Source organism: Hypanus sabinus, chromosome 13 (assembly GCF_030144855.1).
Source record: "Hypanus sabinus isolate sHypSab1 chromosome 13, sHypSab1.hap1, whole genome shotgun sequence".
Taxonomy (NCBI): Eukaryota; Metazoa; Chordata; class Chondrichthyes; order Myliobatiformes; family Dasyatidae; genus Hypanus; species Hypanus sabinus.
The window spans coordinates 19,588,205-19,606,100 of NC_082718.1; the positions used below are offsets into that span (position 1 = coordinate 19,588,205).

Consider the following 17,896-nt stretch of genomic DNA (forward strand, 5'->3'; position numbering starts at 1 on the left):
CGTTCAAAAGGGCGGGTGGCCTTGACAAGTTGTGCCGTGTCAGGACAGTAGAAGTGCGGTTTGCACTCGGCACAAATTTGGCAGTCCCTGGTCATCGTCCTGATGTCCTCCAGGGAGTACGGCAGGTTCCGAGCTTTCACAAAATGGTAAAATCGGGTGACCCCCGGATGGCAAAGTTGTGCATGAAGGGCGTACAGCTGGTCGAGCTGTGTGCTAGCACATGTTCCCCGGGATAGGGCATCAGGGGGCTCATTGAGTCTGCCAGGCCGGTACAGGATATCATAGGTGTAGGTGGAGAGTTCTATCCTCCACCGCAAAATCTTATCATTTTTGATCTTGCCCCGCTGTTGGTTGCTGAACAGGAACGCAACCGAGCGCTGGTCGGTCAGCACAGTGAATCTTTTGCCAGCAAGATAGTGCCTCCAGTGCCTAACAGCCTCCACTATGGCCTGGGCTTCTTTCTCCACCGCGGAGTGCCGAATTTCAGAGCCTTGGAGGGTGCGGGAAAAGAATGCTACTGGTCTGCCTTCCTGATTAAGGGTAGCAGCCAGAGCGAAATCGGAGGCATCACACTCCACTTGGAAGGGAGCGGTCTCGTCCACTGCATGCATCGTAGCTTTGGCAATGTCCGCTTTAATGCAGTTGAAGGCCGCGCAGGCCTCAGCAGAGAGGGGAAACGAGGTAGACTTGACCAGGGGGCGAGCCTTGTCTGCGTAATGGGGGACCCATTGGGCGTAATAGGAAAAAAACCCCAGGCACCGTCTGAGGGCCTTGAGAGTGGTGGGAAGAGGGAGCTCTAACAGGGGGCGCATACGTTCGGGATCAGGCCCAATAACCCCGTTTTCCACGACATACCCAAGTATAGCAAGGCGGGTGGTACCAAAAACACACTTGTCCCTGTTATAAGTAAGGTTCAGAGCTGCGGCCACTTGGAGAAACCGTTGGAGGTTGGCGTCGTGATCTGGCCTGTCATGACCACAGATGGTGATGTTATCCAGATAGGGAAATGTGGCCTGCAGTTGGTACTGGTCCACCATCCGGTCCATTTCCCTCTGGAAGACAGAGACACCATTCGTGACACCGAAAGGGACGCGCAGGAAGTGATAGAGCCGGCCGCCCGCCTCGAAGGCGGTGTAGGGGCGGTCCTCTGGGCAGATGGGGAGCTGGTGATAAGCGGATTTCAGATCTATTGTCGAGTACACCTTATACTGAGCAATCTGGTTGACCATATCCGCGATGCGGGGTAGGGGGTATGCGTCAAGCTGCGTAAACCTATTGATGGTTTGACTATAGTCCACCACCATCCTATTTTTCTGCCCAGTCCGAACAACAACCACCTGGGCCCTCCAAGGGCTTGTGCTCGGCTCAATGATCCCCTCCCTGAGCAGCCGCTGCACCTCCGACTGAATGAAGGCCCGGTCCCCCGCGCTGTACCTCCTGCTTTTGGTTGCCACAGGTTTACAGTCGGGGGTCAGGTTGGCGGTGGGGGAGGGATCTTGAGAGTGGAGAGGCTGCAAGTGTCGGTAGCGCAGCTGTTGGCCTGGTTCTGGATGGGATGTGTGTGTCCGTGTGTGTGTGTGGTCAGTAGCGGGGTATGTGAAGAAGTCCCACAAAACTGAGGATTCTTGACAGTGAGTGGTGGGAGGGGCCCGTCGTATACCATAGTCACACTTTCGAGATGGCTCTGGAAGTCCAGCCCCAATAGCACAGGTGCACACAGATTAGGCATGACCAGCAGTTCAAAGTCCCGATATTCTGTGCCTTGCACCACCAAAGTCGCTACACAACCCGCCCGGATGTCTGCGGACTGCGACCCAGAGGCCAAATGGAACCTCCGACTGACCGGCCGCGTTGCAAGTCCGCAGCGTCGCACTGTGTCCGGGTGAATAAAACTCCCAGTGCTGCCCGTGTCAAACAGGCATCCAGTCCAGTGCCCCTCCACCTGGATGTCCATCATGGATCTTGCAAGCTGGTGTGGGGCGCTTTGGTCGAGAGTCACAGTGGCCAGAGTTGGATCGCCGTCGGGGTACCCGGTCAGCATCGGAGGGTCGGGGGCGGGGCATGCTGACGCCGACAAAGATGGCCGCTCACATCCGGGGTACCCGGTCAGCGTCCGAGGATCGGGGGCGGGGCGTGCTGACGTCGACAAAGATGGCCGCCCACATCCCGGCATGCAAGATGGCGGCCCCCACGTTTCACCCGCAGCGCTGCACTCCGCTCGAGGTTGAGACTTACAGACCTTGGCGAAGTGGCCCCGCTTTCCGCAGCTGGAGCAGGTCGCTTCTCGCGCTGGACAGCGTTGTCGAGGATGTTTCTTTTGGCCACAGAAATAACAAAGCACGAGTTTCTTACGGGCCACAGCCGTGGTCTGGGTCGGGGAGCTCGTGGAATGGTGACTGGCGGCGGCGTTGGCGAATTCGCTCCCGGGAGCCGGCGGTGGCGGGGTCTGAGGCGTCCACGGAACCGGCGGGGAATCGCGCGACTGGACAGTGTCGGCGTTATGCCACGCAGCTTCTAGAGCGTTGGCCTTCTCTATCGCCGAGCTTAAGGTAAGATCCGAGTTCTCCAGCAGCCGCTGGCGCATGTACACTGACCTCAGTCCCGTCACAAAGGCGTCTCGCACCAGCAGCTCCGCATGCTGTTCTGCCGTGAGCGTCTTGCAGTCACAAGCTCGGACTAGTGTCTGTAGTGCTCGGAGAAACTCAGCGCACGATTCGCCAGGCCGCTGTTGCCGGGTAGCTAAGCGATGTCTTGCGTAGACGGTGTTCACCGGCCGCAGGTACTGTCGTTTGAGGGCGTCCAGTGCCCCTTCGTAGGTCGGCAGGTCCCGGATAAAGGAGTAAACTTTGGAGGAGACCCTCGAGAGTAGGATTCTGTGCATAACGGCGGGTTCAGTCGCACGAAGCTCCGCCAAGTACGATTGGAAGCATGCAAGCCAGTGTTCAAAAGCGAGAGCCGCGTCAGGGTCTTGAGGGTCCAAATCCAACCGGTCCGGACGCAAAACGGGTTCCATGTTTTAAAACTTCCAGTCAATAAAATTGATGCACCATCAATAACTCACACTGAGACGTAGGCGAGATATCGGCTTTTATTGACTGGAAGAAGGAACCAGGAGTGAGTGTCTATCATACAAGGTCCTGGAGACTGAGGCCGATCTTCAGGCCGCAGGTCTCCTTTATACAGGGGCCTGTGGGAGGAGCCACAGGAGCAGTCAGCAGGGGCGTGTCCCGACAGGCACATAGTTCACCACAGCCTCTCCAATGTAATTCAATAACCATTATTCAAACAATGGCCTAACTCACTGGTCTCAACGTTATGGCCCCTAGAGGGCCACGCCAGATTTCTTAGGGACCACAAGTGAAAAACAAGAGAGTGGGGGTGATGGGAGTTTCTGAATGGGCCATGGTAATTTACTGTTTTAATGATGAAAATATATAAATAAAAAAGAAATGAATGTAATTTAGTTGGAACCCTGAACTGAATGAATGGGAAGATATCCTAGATCCTGCAAACGAGGCAGCAAAACAGCTGTGTGTGTGTGTGTGTGTGTGTGTGTGTGTGTGTGTGTGTGTGTCTGTCTTAACAAATCACAATCTGCAGATTGGTTGGGGCTGTCTGCAGTATGGCCAATTGGCGATTGTGCAGCAGGAGGTCAAAGACAAGAAAATCAGCAGATGCTGGAAATCCAAGTGACACACACAAAATAAAGGAGGAACTCAGCAGGCCAGGCTGCATCTTTGGAAAAGAGTAAAGAGTTGACGTTTAAGGCTGAGACCCTTCATTAGGACTTGGAGCAAGAACCCTTTCACCTGCTCACCTTCCACTCTCATTCTCACTGATTTTAGTCTTGCTGTATGCTTTGATCGTTGAGTTGGTCAAGAATTAGAGATGATCTTGGGTTTACGCTTAGCCGTTAGGATGTGCGCTCTATTCTCAATCTTGCTTTCAACTACAGTGAATTCTCTCAGAGACAGCAAAAGTGCCAGATTGCTCAGTCGGCCCAACAACCCATCATCAAAATGTAAATTACAGGCTCCAGTCACATACAGATTAGGAGGAGAGGAAAGATATTTAAAAGAAGAAGGACAAGAAGTAGTTTTATGAACTGAGTGCAGTACGTTGCTGTTAGTTACATTGGTGCCATCTTGCACCAATCTGTTATTATTCTGCTCATTACCAGATTCAGAATAGTCCAAGGTTCGTGACCTCACTGCCAGTTGCAAGATTATATTTTGTATCATCTGCAAACTTCTTTGTAATGCCCCTACAATTGTCTCAATCATAAATGTATCTTACAAAAATCAAGGGGCCAAGTGCGGAGTCTTGTTCAACTTTCATTGCATAGCTACCTTACAGTTACTAAAACCCTTGTCAAGCAATAATCCTGGCACTGGGTCAGTTTTCAGATCCGCTTCCATCGGATCCCCTGGGTTCCCTTCCTTTTCCTTTTGATGAGTCTGCCATGAACGAACCTAGAACTTCAGAGCTGATGTGACAGGCACTGTTTTGAAATCAAGGTGGTAATGCATGTGGAATCAAGGAACAATAGTAAAAGTGAAGTCAAGGAGAAAATCATACTTAGAGATATATAGTCATAGCTGTAAAAAGCTTATTATCTCAGCCAAAAGTGTTGAAGCTACATCTATTTGCACTTACGGCCATGCTTTAGTTGTTCAATTATTAATTTCTCAAACATGTCAGCAGTTCTGGTCACCTACCAACAGGAAAGGTATCAATAAGTTTGAGAGTACACAGAAAATTTACATGGATGTTACTGGGCCTTGAGGACTTGAGCTGAATTGGTTAAATTGGAAAGGCTGACTAGGTTAAGACTTTATTCCCTGAAGCGTAGGAGAATGAGGGGAGGAATTATAGAAATATATGCAAAATTCTGAGGGTAATAGATAGGTTGAATGTAAGCAGGCTTTTTTCCACTGAGAGTGGGAGAGACTAGAACTAGAAGTCATGAGTTAATAGTGAAAAGTGAAATACTTAAAGGGAATCTGATTGGAAACTTCTTCATTCAGAGGCCGCTGCAAGTGTGGAATAGGATGCCAGAGTTTTATTTCAACATTTAAGAGTTTAGATAAGTACATGGATGGAAGGGATACAGTCCAGGTGCATGTGAATGGGAGTAGGCAAAATAACAGTTTGCATGTGCTGTAGTACTCTATGACTACATGATGATGAATGGCGATTCTGTTCACAATATGTCAAAAACTGAAGTGAATAGATGGAGAGTAACACACACACACACACAGAGTCACTCAGTCACTCACACACTCAGTAAGTATTCGACATCTCTAATGAGAAATATTTTAACCACTTTCCATTAATGTACATGAATAAGGTGAGAGGGCTTCACTATTTATGAGAAATAAGAATACAATAGCTATATAAAATCCATGACTGTAAGGATAAGTCAAAAGCTCAATAATTGTGCACTCTTTGCTCTGCTTTCTGGCTCCTCAAAGTTTTTACTCCATTCAGAAGGGGTGAATGAAAGTACAATTAGTCATAAATACAATAACCTCAAACTGTAAAACACTAGAGTAGGGGTTCCTAACCTTTTTTATATCATAGGCCAATACTGTTATCGAAGGGGTCCATGAACCCCAGATTGGGAGCCTCTAATCTAAAACCAAAGATTCAAAGTACACTTATTATCAAAGTATGTATGTAGTATACAACCCTGAGATTTGTCTTCACCACAGGCAGCCACGAAACAAAGCAAACCATAGATCCCATTCAAAGAAAAATGTCAACCTCCACTTGCAAAAAATCAAACCACACAAATGGCAAAATAAGAGCAAAAACCACAGAATATAAAACACAAAATTGAAGGAGCCCAGGCATATTCAGTACAGCTCAGTATCCATCATCTGCAGACGGGCTTGGTTCAAGATTGCCCCAAACAGCAACAAAAAAGATGTGACCAGAAATTAGAAGCACATGGTGACATGAACTAGAGTCTAATCCAGAAGCTGCTTCAATCAAACCATGCCCAAGACCCAGAACTCCGTCACAATCCTCCGACACATTGAGAGACCATTTGGATGCAGGTTCTTTCCTTCAGGAGCAGCGAGCCACGGAGCTTGCTTCATTGACATACCATTAACTGTTTTAAATATTCAAGCCCTCCTCTGCTACTGATCTGATGTAGCTGTGTGTGCCATTTAAATGCAATATTGCAACAAACGTGTAGGATTCTAAAGCAGTAGCATCTATACCTACAATCTCAACCATCTAGTTGTACAAGGATGGCAAGCTCATGAAAATATTATCCCCTTCCTATTCTCCAGGGCATAAACCATTCTGACTTGAATATTTTACATCTTTTACCAATGCGGAATCTAAATTTTGTCCCAGACCACAGTGAAGGCAATCATTGCAAAATAAAGTACCTCAGCAATTAGCGCTGTGGTTCACCAGCACATTCTGAAGGGCAAGAAGGGATATGCAGTTTTTTGGTAGATCTGTGACCAATATGTACTTATATTTTTCTTTAAAGGACACTCCAGTGGATCTATACTTTAACATTTCCAATTCCACCAGGAAGCACTGTCGTGGGAAAGCAGCATCCATCATTAGGGATCCCCACCACCCAGGCCATGCACTCTTCTTGCTGCTACCATCAGGTAGAAGGTACAAGAGCCTCAGGACTCACACCACCAAGTTCAAGAGCAGTTACTACCCCTCAGCCATCAGGGTCTTGAATAAAAGGGGATAATGACATTCATTTGCCCCATCAATAAAATGTTCCTACAACCAATGATCTCATGTTAAGGACTCTTTATCTCACTATCTCATGTTATCATTATTTATTGCTTTCTATTTGCATTTGCACAGTTTGTTGTCTTTTGCACTCTGGTTCTCTGGTTGGTCTTTCGTTCATCCTGTTATAGTTACTAATTTACAGATTTGCTGAGTATCCCCACAAAAAAATTAATTTCAGGGTTGTATATGGTGACAAAGATGTATTTTGATAGTAAAATTGAGTTTGAACTTTGAAATAAAAATGGTTTCTACAACACAAATGCAAACACTCAGATAATATAACACATATCATAACTAGCGAAAATGACAGAGATTTAACAGCACTTTTAGTAATAGCAATTAGCACAATGCACTTATTCGCCAGTACTTGATATGTAAAGCTGCAGATTTTACTGAAATAGGCAAGGATATGATGTGGGAATATCTGGACTCTGGCTTGTACAAAGAACTAGTCATTTTGTTGGCAGGCATTGCCCATTCTTCATTGCCATCACGAACTTGCTGGCAAACCTTCTTCTTGAACAGGTGCTGTTCTCACAACGTAATTGCGTAAGGCATCTCAGAGTCAGACATGATGATGAAGGAATGCTGATTCCAGTTCATCAATTCCCTTTTGTACCTAAAATAAGAATAGGGGCATACTTTCAGTTAAGAGTGGTGTGTAACTTAGAGCCAAATTACTGGTGGTTGGCATTTTTATACAACAGCTGCTTTTATCCTTCCTGGTCAGAGAGTTGAAGGTTTGCAAGATGTTTTTTGAGTAATTCAGGCAGAAAACTGCAGGATATTTTGTAGATGGAAAATACTGTAGCCACGTGTACTGATGATTACTGAAGGGATTACTGTTTTATAAGTGGATTAATACCAGACCAATATGAAAAGTTCCTCTCAGCTTATTCAGAATTGAATTATTTGCATGCTAAAACCATAAACTAATTTGCTGCTCTCTTTATATACAGTAAGTAGGATATTGTTCATATTAAATATATTTCTTCTGGGCAGGACCAACTGTCACCATTCCAGAGACGAGTCCTGCTGGTACCTCGGTCTATAAGTTAACTGCATCTGATCCTGATGGAGACATTTTACATGTAAGTCTTTCCTTATAATAGATTGCTTCTACTGTTGGTCAAGTTATAGAGATAAAATTGAAGTTTTCAATCTCATCTTGAACCCCTGTTATCCTTATTGCAATGATTCACTGTGGTTTTCCATTAAAAAAAAGCAGTGCTAATGAATGATTAAAGGTGAACCACATTTTGCAACTAGCCAGCCTCTTTACTGCCAGTAGGTTAGTTCATCAAATGAAACAGTGGCAATTATTGGTTCTCCCCAAGAGGTTAATATCAGGTAGGACATGGTAATCAGTGCAAGTAATTACATTATTTTTTCTCTTGGAGAATGCTATTGGCTATCTTTTCACTGAGTTTTGCTTTACTTCTTTTGTCTCCTTAACACATTTCTCAATTTCCTTTTTTCCAATTATTTCTCAAACTTTCCGTTCTATATCCTGCCCCAACTTCATGCCATCTCCTGCATTCATTTTCCTTTTCTTTCACTTTCCATATTTTCCCTTAAATCCCTCCCCTTCTCTCCTGTACCACTTTCTCTTTTTGCTGCTGGTTTCCACTGAATTGCACCCTCCTTTCTTCTTTCATACTTCACTCTCCTTCCTCTTTTCTACCCTAACCGCTCTGTTGACTTCCTCAGGCACTCATTAATCCCACATCTATTCTGATCCAGTTATCTGCCCACGTGCTGTTCGAGTTGGTGTGAACTCCTCACTTTGACACCGCCTGTCCCACAGCAATAGCAAACAAGTAGCTACTAGCTCCTAACACAGAAGTGACTTGATGTCTTCCGGTTACGGAACTTGCTGCAATTAGTTGAATCCGGAATGATCTAGAATTTGCATAGCTTGTGTTTGATCTCAGCAAACAGATAAAAGTTATGCAGGAAGTAAAGCTTCTCTAAATGTTCAATCACAGAATGAAATTTTTTACCAATATGAATGTAGATGTTTTTTTCCCTGTAGTATTCCATCCTGACGAGCTCTTCTACCAATACCACTGCTCGATTTAGCGTGGACAATTTGGGTCAAATTTCCACAGCAGCTGCTTTGAACTTTGAAAATGGTGACACGGTAAGAGAGTCTGAATAACAAGAAGATCCTCAGCAGACAAAATTTAACCAGTTTATACATCTGCCATGAGTATTTTATTCAAACACTTCAATCTGTTCTTTGCCACCAGTTTTTCTATGCTGTAGTATCTATTAATGACAATGCGACTACAGGCCTTGGCTGCACGGGCACAGTGACAATCACAGTTACTGATGTAAATGATGAAAGTCCAACATTCAGGCATGTAACGTATCATTTCACTACTGCCAAACAAGGTCAGCTGTAATGAATGTTCTTTGGTTTATTAATTAGAATGTTTATCACATTTCAGCTCCTGCCCATCAAGCAACTTGATCCTAAGTGAAGAAGTGGCCGCTGGAACCAAATTGACTACTTTATCTGCCTCAGACAATGATAACAATGATACTCTAACATTTAGCTTCTCAGTAAATGAGCCTGACTTTAAAATACAGCAAGGTAGGACTAGCATTAACTTTCAACAGTGACAAACTAGGGCAAAACCAATCTATTAAAAAATTACAATATGATGCAACTCCTAGTTTAGCAAATGTCCAACTTTCTTGTTACTAGTGTGAATCAATCCAATTGTTGTGCAACTTTTACAATGTGTCAAGTCTATGCATTCTTATCACAAACAAGACAAAATCTGCAGATGATGGAAATCCAAGCAACCCACACAAAATGCTAGAGGAACTCGGCAGGCCAGGCATCGTCTATGGAAAAGAGAACAGTCGACGTTTCGGGCTGACCCTTCCCATTCATTTGCTTTTCACTCTGCTGGGCTGTGAAAGTTTGTTTCTGCACTTTGATCTCTGAATTGAATATGAAGAGAGAAGCTATTAGAAGCTAACAGCTTCTCTCCTATGAGAAATCTGTACATGAGCACCTTTTTAATGTGATGCTAATTAACACTTTGTTCTATAATTGAGCATTTCTGCAGTATATTGTTCACCATGACATGTATTTCTGTATCATCTTTATGTTTCCAGCATGCCCCTTTTGCTTTGTGTTTAGCTGTAAGTTTATAATGGCCTAAAATTTTCGGACACACAAAAATAGCAGTTCTGTGTAGAACTGTCAGCAACAGCCTCCATATTTCCAAGGCGGTTCAGGAGTCCTATTCCCAGTGCAAGGACACATCAACGTTCACCTGGCTAACTGCTTCTGTCATCCAGCAGTGGGGTATGAATCAAGTGTGTTATCACCAACTTACATGACATGGAACTTGCAGTTTTGTGGCTGAGTCTCTGGACTTCTGCAGGTTTTCAGCTGTATGTTGGTAGATCTACCCTCTGAACCAGCGACTATTCATTTAAAGCAGAGGACTCTTTGAAAGGGAGGAAAGAAAATTTATGTTTTTATCTTTTCAAACATATTATTCAGACACACTCTTGACAACTAAGTCTGACTGGACTGCAGCTACAAAAGCATTTTATCAGTGTTTTTGATGAGCAGAGCCCTATGTTCTCACTAATCTGGTTGGAAACCCCGGCATCCTCTTGAATATTTGTATTAACAAACATATTGAAGGCAAGGGCTGATAAAATGTATGGGGAACCATGGTCTACGTTCTGTGTGCTGGTTTACGTGATCCTCCTCAGGAGAGCCTACTCAGGAACCTTCAGTTAGTTACTGAGAATGCCTTCAGCTTGACTAGACAAATCAGTGGGGTACTACTGGCAAAGTTTTTATTTTCCCCCTGAACTAGCCTGTGTATCATTACATGGTTTCTCATTGCTCAGAATTTACATATGACTGCCCTCAACAGATCCACTTTATAATAGGATAACCTGAAGTTTGAAAATTTTATTGTAATATGAGCTTCTTTTGTTTTTTAGTTGAGGACACTGCAATAATTACCAATGTGTTCAAGATGGACTATGACAATGCTTCTGCCATCAGATTCTATACATTAAATATAGTTGTTATGGACCAGGCAGGAAATACAGCAATGTGTAATGTGAATATATCATTGATTCCTGTCAACGAAGCTCCTGTATGTGATGCTGATTTTGAAGCAGGAACAGGTAAATGTGCTTAAGCTATTAATGGCAAAGTGAAAGTGATTGCAATGAGTTGTATTTTCTCTGGTAGCCACTTTATTTCTGTCCACCATTTTGTTTTTCATTTCCAATTTACCAGCCTAAGAAGCATATAAATCCATTCCTGGGTGGTGTGGTCATGAGACAGCTAGTTTTTCCAGATAATCCCACAGTGGGTACCCAGAAGGGTTGCTTACTCTGACAAAAACCGAAACCAAATTATCTGTGTTCCTAACTTGTAAAAGCTGGTATCGTTGGTAAAATGAACAACCAGAGGTAATCCCTAAGGCTTGCTACTTTAATCTCCATAAGGGTACTACTGAAAGACAAATGCCCCTCTTCATGGCATTGTGCAATGATGAAAAAGGTTCTTTCCGGGAACTCTTATCATTCAGCCATTGCCAATTTATGAGGCCACTGATGTACCAATTATTTAGAGATTAATCATTTTCCTGCCTTTGTTTATTCCTGATTTGCAGCCTCTGTGGATATTAATGAGACCCATGATGTCCTGACAACCATTTACAAAGTCGTTGCAACAGACCCAGATTTCGAAGACTCTTTGACAGTAAGGTTCCACTTCAGCCATATTGATAGTGAACAAATAATTTATAAAACAGCTACCTGTCTGAAATGAATGGCCATTCAGTTACCAAAGACAGACATTGTGAAGTCCCATTAAGGCTTTGAAATCATGCATGCTATGTGATGAATATTTTACTGGGATTAGTGAAAGTTAAAGTGCCATAAGATAAAGGGATATTAAACCATGCTGCCCTGCCCTGATTCACTGCCTGTAATCCCTCCTTAAATGGACTTTCCTTACCAAGGGTCACAGGCCCTCGTGACTCCTGCTCTTAACATCAACCTGGGGATTAATGATCTCCTCAGTGCCCCTTGACTTGACCTCTAGCATTGCTGACCTTCGACCTCAGAATGCTCTGAGTTGGATTCCAAACAGCATCTCCTGCCCCTGATTCTTCACTAACTACCTCTAACCTTTAACTCCCCCTCAACCCTGGCCCAAAACCCTAACCTAACTCCCTGTGCTGTCTCCAAAACTATCCCTATGAACCTAAAAAGCAATGAGGTCTGAGCCACGATACCAATGGACATTGCAGGTTGGCACCATCTTAACCAGAATCCAGTTTGTCTCACTGGTCCCAAATATAGAAGTATGAAGCAACACACACATTTTCTCATCTTTATAGATGATCAAAAGTAGAATTTAACCAGTGTTTGTTCAAAGATCATTTCATAAACTGCGTGCGTTAGTGATGAAAATATATCAGAAATGGCTGCCTGTCATGACTCTTGCAATTTAGATTCTAGCAACATCAAAAGAAATGAAAATTGTAGAACAGATTATTGCTTTACACCTGCTCAAAGTTAAATTCACCGCTTGTTGAATTGCTACCATCATTCATCTAGCTTTTCTGGTGAGTTATAGATAGGAGCTGGAGCCTATTATGGGGCAGGAACCAAGTCATGAGATGGTGATGGAATCTTCATATGTAATGGCAGTAATGTCCTTGTGACGTTCACATGGAAATAATTATTCCTTATTTTTATTTTCAGTATGAGATTGCATCCCAGGTGTCTGGCCCACTTATAGGAGGAAATATCTTCAGTATCGATTCAGCGACTGGAATTATCTACAGAAATATATCAACATCACTGGATTACGATTCTGGCTATCATGCAAGTTTATATCATAAATTTTATTCAAATTACAAGGGTAAATTAAAGAGTGGATGCATGAGATCAGGATCAAGATTGAATTAATGTGCTTTCTCTTTTCACTGCTCTGGTTTACTTATGTATCACAACTGAAATTATTGAAGCCAGCCTGAACCAGTTCTGCACTGATCATTCAGCAAAGACGTTTCAGATTAGTTAAGGTGCATATCACAGTGAAATCAAGGGTCATGAAATTGGCCTGGTTTTTCCCAACTAAAAGAAAACTATTCACTATTCATTATCTGTATAAATTTTGGTGGAGTTTTGATGGCAAACTTGGTTTTCTTGAGATCGGTTCAGCAAGCATGCCCTCTAGTGGGCATCTTGGTGTGCAAGAGTGGGGTATATGATGGTACCTTCAATCAGTCAGATCAAGGAGACAAGCAACCCTGTGGTAGTTACTGGGGGATGAGTAGGAAGTGTGGGGGTTTTATATCCTGTGCCATTTTAACTTCACAGCTTGCTTTAACATTTCTCCCTGTAGTGATGATCCAAATTTCAGTCCGGGAAGAAGTTTGGTCATGTGTTGAGTGGTGGAGTTAAGGAAGGGATCTGAGACCAGGCTAGGTAGAAGGCAAACACTGCTCTCCCTTAGCAACCTGCTTCTTCCACAAAACAGTCCTTTAACTGCCAGGTATCCCAAAGCTTGGGTAAGATTTAAGCATCAATTTGAAGCTCCCAAACATAATGTGATGAAATCAAAGCTATATCTGCTAACGTTGGAGATGGGCACACTGGAGTGGAATTGGAAACTAGGGTAGTGTGCTTGTTGTCCAACGTAACTATATCACTAATCAATTTATTCACCACAGGTGTTTACATTGGATGTTACAGTGAAAGATAAAGGAAACCCATCTCCACAGAAGTCCTGTGAAGGAATTCTTACCATAAATATCATAGATCAGAATGATGAACTTCCTGTTGTGAGGTAAGATGAGGATGGAATCATTTCCTTTGTGGTATTTGGATGGAGATGCTGTTCCAAAGGTGACACTTTGTCAGGGGTGAGTCCTCTGGATGAGATGGTAGACCAAGGCCTAGCCTGCTTGCTGAGGAGAATACTGCACAGTTTTGTAGGAAGCTTTACCTCTTGGTCAAAATCATTAAAGTGATTGGCTTAGACATTGGGTAACACAAAGAGAAGCATCATAAGGACCATTTCCGGGTCATTTGCTGTCACTCCAGAAATCTGATCAGACTCTTCCCAATAGGAAGTGCGACAGTGCAGGTGATGCTATTTCTGCATCACACACTCAGCAAATCATTTAATTCCCCATGGCATGAGCAGGAAAAAAAAATGCTTCACCTGATTTCTGAAGTGACCACTTTCAGCGCAACCAATTCTTCAGACCACTCCACTGGACTGGAACCCCTCAAAAGGCAAGTCCACTATCCTTCTTTTGTCTCAGCCCCTGATTTAGTGAACCTGAGGCTCAGAATGGAGAGCTCAATGTTCAGTCCCCAGGCCCCATTACCTGCTCATAATCTGACCCAAATCATGATTGCAGACACCAGCCTCCACTCTCAACTGTGTATCTGATCCGTTGGCCTCATTTGGGCCTACATCTGCTGGCTACCCTCTCTCAGTGAACCCGATGCACCCAGCTTTGGCAGTATAATGTTGTCCTAGTAAAGGTTCAATGCCATTTCAGTACTATTGACATCTGCAGCTGCAAGCTGACGGCTGAAACAATTGTTGTCCTGTTGTCACAATGGACATATTGCACACAAACCTGTACACACTAGAACTACAGGCAACAATGTGATCATCACCACATACTGTTAACGTGCAAATTGTCTGTCACACATCATGCATTAAAACAACTTATTACTTGTTGTCAAGTATTTGAGACATCATGAGTTGCCTACTGTCTTAAACAAGTACCCTTTTTTATTTTAATGCTGGAACAAGCGTGCTCATGAAAACTTTAATACGACAGAAGCATACATGTTGTTAACTCCAGAGAATGATTTATAAAGCTTGATTATTTGTTTTAAGTTTTAGCCCTGCAAATCCAATAAATTTCACAGAAGACAGTCCTGCTGGAACTGTGGTAGTGCAACTGGATTCCACTGATAGGGATGCTGGTGATGTTGCAACTTATAGTCTTGCTGAAGCTTCCCAAGACTTTTCCATTAATCCAGGCAAGGACATTACACACATATGTATTTAATATGTGAAAAGCTTACTGTTATTGTGACGAGTTCCAAGCATTCCTTCATATCCTGCCATATCCACTGTGTACGTTGTTAGATGGCGCCACAACGCTATTATAATTCATCTTGACACTGTTACTATGGCTCTCCTTGTCCAGTGCTATTCTCACCTTTTCCAAAGTTGCAACTGAGGTGCTTTTTGCAGTGAAATGTCTGAAACCCTTGCTGTTTATCATTACTACTCCATAAAAGGAGACAGAACTTTGGAGTTCCTGTACAAATGGAGTTTAATATGGAAATTACAAAAATCCCATAGATAAACTCAGTGGATAATTTCACTCACCTGAACTGTGAACTTACTCCGCAACCTATGGACTAACTTTCAAGGACTCCACAACTTATCCTCAGTATTATTTAATTAATTCATGATTTCTTTTTTATTTGCATAGTTTGTCTTCTTTTGCACATTGGTAGTTTGTCTGTCTTTGCTTATGTGTAGTGTTAAATTGCCTCTATTGTATTTCTTGTTCTACTTTAAATACCTGCAAGCAGATGAATCTCAATATGGTATATGGTGGTGTTGGTGATGTACATATGCATGTGTTTGTGTATATATATGCACTCCAGTGAAAGCAATCCGAGTTTTAGGTAGTTGGCGTTTTAGTGATTTCACAGCACCAGAATGTCTTGGATCCTCTGGAACGATTCACTTTAACAGTAGGGTACTTCATAAGGAGCATCCTTTTAGACGTTTAAAAAAATCTATCGATACTCCAAATTCGACCTCAGATAGCAGACTCGGGTCATGTATGCAGCTCCCCTTTATGGAAATGGAATCAGGAATGGTGCGCTGGTCTGCAGGTATAATTGAATCGCAGAGGCGTTAGACCACCCGTTCCCCCCCCCCCCCCCCCCACTCCTGACTATCCTGCCGGCAAGTATAGAATCACTGAAAAATAAAATTGAAGACTTCAGAGCAAAGTTGCTGTACTAGAGGGACATCAGGGAATGCTGTACGCCTTGCTTCACAGAAACATGGCTATAGCTCGCCATTTTGGAAGCAGCACTGCAGCTGAATAGCTTCACAATTCTCTTCAAAGACAAATCTGCTGCGTCTTTTAAAGGTGGAGGAGGTGGAGTGTGCTTTATGATTAGCTCATTGCATGCACAAAGGTGGTGGTTCTGTCCTGCTCACCCAATCTGGAACACCTAGTGGTCAAATGTCATCCATTTTACCTATCAAGGGAGTTTTCCACCATCATCCTTGTAATGGCGTACATTGCACCTCAGGCCAACATCAGGGAGCTAAGAAACATAATCAGTAGGCATGCAACTGCACACCCTGATGCCTTTGCTCTCATTGGCGGAGATTTCAACCAGGCCAGCTTGAAGAAGTCTCTGAACATCTACCACCAACCCATGGAACCAGAGGAGCCAACTTGACCACTGTTATACCACCGTCAAGGATGCTTATCATCCCATCCCACTGCCACACTTTGGCAAGTCAAGTCATCTGGTTATGCTTCTATTTCCTGCATAGAGATAGAGACTCAGTGATGAGGACCAAAACGGTATAGTCAAGGGAGGCAGAAGAGCACTTACAGGACTGCCTTGAGTTGGTGGACTGGACAATATACTGGGATTCATTTTCGAGTCTGAATGAATATGCCACAGTTGTCACTGACTTCATTAAGACCTATGTGGATGAGTGTGTGCCTTCGAGAATATAACAAATATACCCAAACCAAAAGCTGTGGATAAACCTGGACCGTCATAGTTCACTGAGGGTCAGATCTTTGGATATCAAGACTGGTAATGTAGAGATATACATGAAGTTCAGGTATGACCTACAGAAGGGTATTTTAAGGGTGAAAGAAAAATTCTGATTGAGGTTGGAGCTGGAATTGAATGCACGTCAGCTCTGGCAGGGCTTGCAGGCCATTATTTCATTCAAAGCAAAACCTAACTTCATGAAAGTCATGAAACTCCAAGATGACCTCAATGCCTTTTATGTGCACTTTGAAAGGAAAAAGTTAAAAGTAAATTTATGATCAAAGTACATTTATGATCTATATACCACCATGATACTCATTTTCTTGTGGGCATATTCAGTAAATCCATAGAATAATAACTGTAACAGAATCAATGAAAGATTGCACCAACTTGGGCGTTTAATCAGTGTCTAAAAGACAACACATTGTGCAAATACAAAAAGAAAGAAATAATAATAATAAATGAATAAGCAATAAATATTGAGAACATGAGATGAAGAGTTCTTGAAAGTGAGTCCATAGGTTATAGGAAAATTTCAATGATGGGGCAAATGAAGTTGGGTGACGTTATCCCATTTAGTTCAAGAGTCTGATAGTTGAGGGGTAAAAGCCTTTCCTGAGCCTGGTGGGGTGAGTCCTGAGGCTCCTGTATGACAGCAGCGAGAAAAGAGCATGTCCTGGGTGGTGAGGTTCCCTGCTTTCTTGTGACAGCATTTCATGTAGATGTGCTCAGTGGTGGGGAGGGCTTTACCCATGATGGACTAGGCCATACAACTAACTTTTGTAGCATTTTTCATTTGAGGATATTGGTGTTTCCATACCAGGTTGTGATGCAACCAGTCAATATTCTCTCTACTACACATCTATAGAAGTTCGTCAAAGTTTTAAATGCCATGCCAAACCTTTGCAAACTCTTAAGGAATTAGAGGTAATGCTGTGCTTTCTTCCTGATTGCACTTATGTACAGGTTCTTCAAAATGATAACACCAAGGAATTTAAAATTGCTGACCCCTCTCTCCGCCTCTGATTCTCTGATGAGGTCTAGCTCATGAACCTCTGGTTTCCTTCTGAAGTCAATTATCAGCTCCTTGGTCTTGCTGATGTTGAATTATTGTTATGGTGTTGCTGTGGCCAAATTTAAGCCAGATTTTCAGTCTTCCTCCGATACACTGTTTTTTCGCCGTCTATGATTTGGCCTGTGACAGCGGTGAAATCAGCGAATTTGAAAATGGCATTGGAGCTGTGCTCAGCAACTCAGTCATGAG

At 43.3% G+C, this 17,896-nt stretch overlaps 1 protein-coding gene across 1 annotated transcript in view; it reads left to right on the forward strand.

The window, feature by feature from the left end:
• The window catches only part of LOC132404307 (cadherin-23-like), a 99,910-nt gene that overhangs the window by 21,989 nt on the left and 60,025 nt on the right, over window positions 1-17,896 (forward strand). Inside the window, exons 15-21 of the mRNA XM_059988480.1 lie at window positions 7,780-7,868; window positions 8,813-8,920; window positions 9,030-9,139; window positions 9,231-9,376; window positions 10,759-10,947; window positions 11,442-11,530; window positions 12,541-12,700. Of these exons, the coding sequence (XP_059844463.1) occupies window positions 7,780-7,868; window positions 8,813-8,920; window positions 9,030-9,139; window positions 9,231-9,376; window positions 10,759-10,947; window positions 11,442-11,530; window positions 12,541-12,700 (891 nt within the window). The remainder of the gene's footprint in view (window positions 1-7,779; window positions 7,869-8,812; window positions 8,921-9,029; window positions 9,140-9,230; window positions 9,377-10,758; window positions 10,948-11,441; window positions 11,531-12,540; window positions 12,701-17,896) is intronic.